This window comes from Elephantulus edwardii, unplaced genomic scaffold (assembly GCF_000299155.1).
Source record: "Elephantulus edwardii isolate Elephantulus edwardi_28Jun2011 unplaced genomic scaffold, EleEdw1.0 scaffold00131, whole genome shotgun sequence".
Classification (NCBI taxonomy): Eukaryota; Metazoa; Chordata; class Mammalia; order Macroscelidea; family Macroscelididae; genus Elephantulus; species Elephantulus edwardii.
The window spans coordinates 3,523,835-3,531,360 of record NW_006399881.1 but is presented as its reverse complement, the minus strand read 5'-3'; the positions used below and the strand labels follow the sequence as shown (position 1 = coordinate 3,531,360).

General features: G+C 38.1%; 1 protein-coding gene across 1 annotated transcript in view; it reads right to left on the bottom strand.

Moving 5' to 3' along the window:
* Positions 1 to 906: 906 nt before the first annotated feature.
* DOCK11 (dedicator of cytokinesis 11) overlaps positions 907 to 7,526 on the bottom strand; it is a 241,697-nt gene continuing 235,077 nt past the window's right edge. The window contains exon 53 of the mRNA XM_006893767.1: positions 907 to 1,377. Within this exon, the coding sequence (XP_006893829.1) occupies positions 1,255 to 1,377 (123 nt within the window). The 3' untranslated portion in view covers positions 907 to 1,254. The remainder of the gene's footprint in view (positions 1,378 to 7,526) is intronic.

Genomic DNA, 7,526 nt, shown 5'->3' with positions numbered 1-7,526 from the left:
TGTATGTCTCAAAGACTACCTGCAGTAAATACTACTATGATGAAGGAAGTGGTAAATTCTCTTTAGTGACAAACGAGTGTGGGAGCTTCACCAAGATGCCTCACTCTCGGATGGCAGTACTCAATCTAGGAGACACCGTCTTCTATACACATGCCAAATATAATAACTTTAAAGGTGAAATCAACTTGACAGATTGACTACCAGATATTGGAGAATGACAAACGGCCTCTGAACTACTTCTGAAGACCGTATTTCAGATATGAAATTGACATCTGCTGCATCATACTGAAACCCCTCAAATTTCTACATGGAAGTCAGATTGAGTCAATTCTGTAGCATCATCAAATCAAAACTTGAAGGAACAGTAAATCCTGATATTACTTTCCTTTTGACCTTTTCCTGATTAAATAATGCTCTGGGCTCCTTTAGTTTAGCCTTGATCTAACAAAGATCTAAATTATAATATTCATGATTTATGAAGAGATGTTTTTTGTCTTCTCCAAGGATTCCTGTGATAATGAATTGTTGTTGTTGTTGTTAAGTGCCATCAAGTCGTAGAAGACTCATAGCGACCCTATGAATGAGAGACCTAGACACTTGTATAACTTTCATCCTCTCTCCAGATTCATAGTTTCCGGAGGGCAAGCTATTTCGGAAGTGGATGCCACTCCTGCTTCCAAGCTTGTTTTAATCGGGGAGCTCCACCAACACTGTCCACCATGGGTAACCATTATTGCATTTGATGCATCAGTGTCACAGTGTTCGGCTTCACAGCAACCACGAGTTACCTGTATACAGCAAGTGGACAAGTCAGGGCTATACGACCTAGAAGAATGTATGACCAAAAACAACTGAATTAAACTTGTTAATAAAACGGCCACAAAGTATTATTTCCTCCACTTCTAATTACAAATAAGCTTTACCTTTTATTGTGTTCCATTATACAATTTTACATAGTACCGTTATCATTTTAGGCAACAATTAAGCAAACTGAATTAATGGTTTTGAGGTCTACTTTTCAGCATATAGATTCCCTTAAAAAGTACAAACCAAGCACAGTGGTGCTATTTTCCAGGCACTTTCAAGTTGCTTAAATATTTACAAATACATAAGCACCCTGTTTGAAAGCATGAAAATTTTGGTGTGAGGAGGGAACACTCCACATTACAGTCAATCTTTAAATTTTAACATTTGCACAGCTCCAAATATTCCTGAGAAAGGTCAGTCTTGTTGTAATTTGACATCTGCACATCCTCATACTTCAGCAGCGTATCTTGGTGAACCATAACCTCTGTCACTTGATGTACCACTAATTGCACAAAATACATGTAACGTGTTACTCATCCAGGGAGAATGCATCGTGTCCTCTTGTAAAATCTAAAAGAAAAGAAAGCCACATGGTTATTATGGAGCAGACAAGGCTACTACTGAAGAAGAATGTGCATATGCAATTGTTTCAATTTAGCACTGACATTCAGCTATGCGAAAGTGACATAAAGCAGAATGAGCAAAGAATAACATTACCGACTTAAGTCTTCAGAGCTGTGTTACAAAGGCAGCATATCAAAAAAAGCAGAAAAGATCTGGTTACTGATTAAGAAAACAAAAAGATTTCCAACTGCAAAATTCAATAAAAAGTGACACACAATAATAAGATCTTTAGAAGGTTTGAGCAGATGTTATTAACAAGAGCTCTCTGTATAGAGGACTTTTTGATATGAGGTCCTGGATCATCTCCTAACATAATGTCATAGATTGAATTATGTCCCCCAAAATGGCAAACTTCTTTGCCTGTGGCTATAATCCTATTTGGGAATGGATTTTCTTTGTTATGTGAATAAGGCAGGATTTGTTGTTGTTGTGTGTCATTGACTATGACCCACAGCAACCTGTGGCATGTATCTTGAGACAATCTCTGAGGCGATACAAAAGGTTAAAACAAGCAAGGTAGAGAAGCAGAGATGGGGAGGAAATGAACATTGCTGTGGAGCAGAAATGAGACCCTTCCTCTAGAGAGAGAAAGCCTTCCCCTCTAAAGCCTGTACTCTGATACTTTTAATTATGAGAAATAAATTTGTTAACTAAAGCCATCCACTTGTGATATTTGTTATAGCAGCATTACATAACTAATACATATATTTCTCAGAAATATCTGTGGGGTTTTCAAACATGCAGATGCCCATATCCCTTTTGTGGATACTTGGAAATAATAATAAGTAAAAATAGAATTCTTATGCATATGTTTGTAAGACACAATATAGTTAAGTATTCTATAGGATTCTTTTTAAATGGAGTTCATAAACAAAAATTTTATATTTTCATAAATACATAAACATGTACACATTTCTGTAACTATAAATGTAAAAAAAATCTTTATTATACCATGATCAAAAGCAAAAGTAATAGATCTCACACTTGGGTGGTTGTTGTTGTTTGTGCCATTAAGTCATCTGTAACTCGTAGTGATCCTATGTGAACAGCTCTGAACCCTGCCCTAGATTGAGCCATCTCACACAAAAAAAAAAACAACCAAACAACACAACACAACACAAACCCACCAAAAACCAAAAACCCTGGATACACATTAGACCCAATGTATTTACTATAAAGTCAGCTCACTTCTTAAGCTTTCATTATTTGATTCTCAAGTAACCTCTGAAACTCTTAGACTAATTCTGAAAATTAGTCTCCAGTGACTATCCTGGGCCATACCATTTACATCACTACAAATCATATGTCTTGGGTGAAATGCATAACAAAGAAAATTATTCTTATAAAAATCAAAGCTCCTGACACTGATTTGAGGTTTAAGAGATTACTAATTGATGATCATAGGAGCTTTGGTGGTTACAGTGGTTAAGACTGGCTACTAACTGAAAGGTCAGTAGTTCAAACCTACTGCCAGCTCCATGGGAGGAAAGACCTAACAATCTGTTCCCACAGAAATTATATACTATGAAGTGAACTGGGGCAGTTCTACTCATTCACAAATAATCACAACTTGTCAACAGACAACAATAGAGTGATTATCCGCACTCATTCTATGTGACAAGCAAATAAGATATCCATTCTGAAGAAAACAAGAAACATATCAGACAGATTTGGCAAAGGTATCCATGAATTCTATCTAGTTAAGAAATTGGCTACTAATAGCAGATTTCAAAATAATAGAAATAAGTTCTTTAAAAGACTAGAAATCCACTTAAAAGCAATTCTGGTGGTGTAGCTGGCTTTGGAATGTTACCCTGAGTTGGACTGGCTCAATGGCAATGCATTTGTATTTACTTTGGGACACTGGAAGATTATATTTAAAAGGGTCAAGAAATATCATGGCCACATTTTTTGGTCAAGTAATCATTTATGAAGCCCAATAGGATATTCCATATTTTAGTACAGGTTTTCATTTTCTTTTCTCTTTACACACAAATATAAATTTCTTTGGCAAATAATGCAACTCTCTGAACTGTGTGAATATGAAAAGACAGTCTTTGGTTTAAAAGTCTATTTGGGAAATATTGATTTCTAGAAATGCACTTCCCACTGCCATCAAGTCGATTCCAACATAAAACATCCCTCCAAGAGGAGTCTACCATCTCTCTCCCACAGAGTGGCTGGCAAATTCACACCTCTGACTTTAGGTAGCAGTGCAATATGTAACCATAGACATCACCAGCACAATTAAAAATCAACATTTCCCTGAAGGGGGCACATGTGAATACGGTGTATGACAGAAAGCTTGAACAAATACACACTACTAGAAAGTACGAGAACTCTCGTTTAGCTTTCCATATAGAATAGAATAAAACCAAACTAATCAATCAAATACACAAAAGCAACAACAAAAAAAGCATTTGCTGTCGACTTGATTCTGACTTAGAGCGGTGCTGCACAATAGCACAGGACAGGCCTACAGGATTTCCAAGACTGTAATCTTTACAGAAACAAACTGCCACATCTTTAGCCTGTGGAGGGGGTGTTGGCTTCAAATTACTGATCTACACTTAATTATCTCTTCTCCTGGGCATCCTGAATAGAGATTAGAAAATTCTAAATACTAGTCCCCACAACTCTATAAACTAGCAATGGTTGGTTTGGGGGCATTAAGTGATACACACATGCAGGAAGTAAAACAGTAGATTAAACATTGAACTTCAGGGGGGAAATATTTTTCTAAAGTATCTTGATCACAGTAACAGCAGCATATTGAGTAATTTGCTTCCAATTTGAATGATTTAAAGTTCACATCTAGGCCATGCAGCTGCTTCCAAATTAAATAACAACTATAAAATATAAATAGTACACTGACTTAAAAAGCCACATGCCATTGTTTTATATCTTCTTTGCTGGAGGAGTTTTGTTGTACATATGTGTGTGTGTTTCTTATTGTGAAAAACAGAAATCCATGCCTTCTTGGGTATGTGTGGGCTTGCTGTTGTGTGTTCTCAAATCGGAATTTGAAAAAAACTCATCGTTGACCCTCTGGTGGGTTTTCAGAGGCAATGAATGGCAGGGAGGAGACTGCCCATCTTCTCTTGCTGAGAAGCAGATTAATTGGAATTGCCTGCTCTGGTGGTATATTCTGTAGGAAGTTGAGTCCTTAACACAAAGGTAGCAACTCTTCTGGTGGTCAGAACTCACAAGTCGCTTTGTAGAACAAAGACGGGCAATTTTGTCCCTCCTGTGTGACTTATAGCCACACAAAAACCTGCTGGAGGATCTCTATGAGTTGGTTCCCTATTCCATGGCAATGAGGTTGAGTATTATTAGATCCATATATACCTAACAGGGCAATGATGCTGTAGAGAGGCATTATCTGCATTGTACTTAAGAGGTGACCTTACAATACAGACAATAAACCAAATAGAATGGTTTCTGAGCTCTTGTCTGCTTTGGGAAGGAGGCAAAAGAGCCTATGAAAAGGGAACAGCTGTCAGTCCTCAGTGAGTTAGGAGAAGTACAAGAGAATTGTTGTTATGTACCATCAAGTCAATGCAGATCCTGCAGCAGGTTTTCAGAGGCAGGTCATCGCACGGGAAGAGACTGCTTGTCTTTCCTAGAATACGATGTCCAGACTCCTCAAGTAGTAAGGCTCTCAGATCTGAATTCCAACTGAAAATGGGTGACGAGGGGACTGTTGTTGTGTACCACTGAGTTGGAACCAACCCATAACTGACTCTCTGGGTGGTTTTCAGAGGAAGTTAACTGCATGGGAGGAGACAACTCATCTTTCTTCCTTGGAGTAACTAGTGGATTTGAACTGAGTACCTAAGCGTTGGTAGTACAGCTCCTTACCACTAAGTCACCAAAGATTCCTAAACTGCAGGCACCAGGGACAAATCAGGCTCTTTTTTTCAGGACTCGGCTTTAAAAACATGGTTTTTTTTGTTTGTTTGTGTTTTTTTTGGTTTGTAATCATTTCTCCAAAGATACAGTTTTACAACTTTTTTTCTTTACAATTATGACTTGAACATACTGACACAACGCTGCTTTAATGATCAGGTTCGTTCAAGTCCTACAAACGAAATTGAAATTCTCATACTCACATCGCTGTGGATAAGGAGAAAGAGTCAGTTTTCAATACATGACATACAGAGATTGAATAACTTGGACGGAGTTATTATAAAATACTCCACTGGATTATTTTTTCAGATATGTAACACATAACTTTTTATTAAAACCATGTTCTTGAATGGGCTGCAGCCCTCCTTTCTTCAAAAAGATCTTTACATTCTTAAAATGGAGACTTTGAATCATTTTGGAGCAAACGTTTATCTTACTGGTGCTTTCATATTAGTAAAAAAAATAAAGAGACTTTATATAAGCTCAAGAAGCTCAGTTAATCAAGGGACCATCAAGCTGTGACTTTTAGATGTGGGAATAATTAAGTGAAAATTCATGTGTGCAGAGGGTGCAAACACAAATTTCAGGACCCAACTGAAATTGTTGTTGTTATATGTGGTCAAGTCGACTATGACTCCTTAGCCTGCCCTATCCTGAGCCAATCTCACTGTCTCCGACATACATGCTCCCATTAGCACAGTCACTGTGTCAGCCCGTCTCATCCAGGGTCTTCCTCTCCTGCACCGACCCTCCACCCTTCCAAACATGATGATGCCCTTCTCCAAGGACTGGTCTGTTCTGGCAACCTCTTTAAATTGTTCAAAAGTCAGTATGTCACTTTAAAGGTTAAAGTACACCTGCTCCAAGCCATGGTACTTTCAATGACTTCATATCCATGTGAAAGTTGGACAATGAAAAAGGATGGCAGAAGAATTGAGGCCTTCGGGTTGTGATGTTGGCAACGAATACTGAATAGCCCATGGACTGCCAAAAGAACAAACAACACTGTCTTGTAATATGTGTAGCCAAAATGGTCTTTAGAGGTGAGGATAACAAGACTTCATCACATGTTATTTTAGGCCTCTAACCAGGAGGGGTCAGTCCTTGGAGAAAGACAGCATGCTTCGTAGAGGACCATCGATACAGGGAAAGGAAGATCCTCAAGGAGCTGGACTGACAACATGGGCTTGAGCACAGCACTGACTCTGACGATGGTGCAGGACTGCCAAGTGTTCTGTTGTTATACATACGGATACTAGGAGTTTGAGCCAACTTAATGGCACGTAACAAGAACACTCTTAGTTGTAAAAAATTGTTGCTATGTACCATGGAGTTGGCTCCAACTGGTTGTACTTCCTTCAAGATAAACTTGTCTGTTCTTTTGGCAATCCATGGGAAAGTGATACTCATTTCTCTTAAGCCAATCATTTTACTTCTTTAGGACCCTTCTTGAGAGACTCATAAACATATTCACAGATCAATTCAGACTTGCTCAGTTGGTCCTTTCTAATGACACTGTGGCACCAAAACCAGGCTAGTTTATCCACTACTGATTAGTGCTCTCATAATTGTTTTGGATAATTGCTTCAAATTCAATTTGCATCATATCCTTTAAATGATTACGGCTCAAATGAGCAATTTTAAGGTCATGAATTTCAAATTACAGAAAAACTTGTGAGAGCTGGAAACTGGGTAAGGTGGAAAGCTGTCAGGGAAAGAAAATACTCCTATTTTCTACATTGTGAGTGATAGGATTATATCCATACGCTTACAAGGAAGTCCAGTGAATACCACTATCATTCAGATATATCCACCAACAACCAGAGCCAAAGAAGAAGAAATAGATGATTTCTACCAACTCTTACAGGCAGAGATAGATCGAACATGCAATCAAGATGCATTGATAATAATGGGCGACTGGAACGCAAAAGTTGGGAACAGGGAAGAAGAATCAGTAGTTGGAAAACATGTACTTGGTGACAGAAATGAAGCTGGAGATAGAATGATTGAATTTTGCACAATCAATGATCTATTCATTGCAAATACGTTTTTAAAAGACATAAACGCAGGTTATACACATGGATTTCACCTGAAGGTATGCATAGGAATCAGATCTATTACATCTGTGGAAAAAAACCGCTGGAGAAGCTCAATATCAGCTGTGAAAACTAGGCCAGGAGCTGATT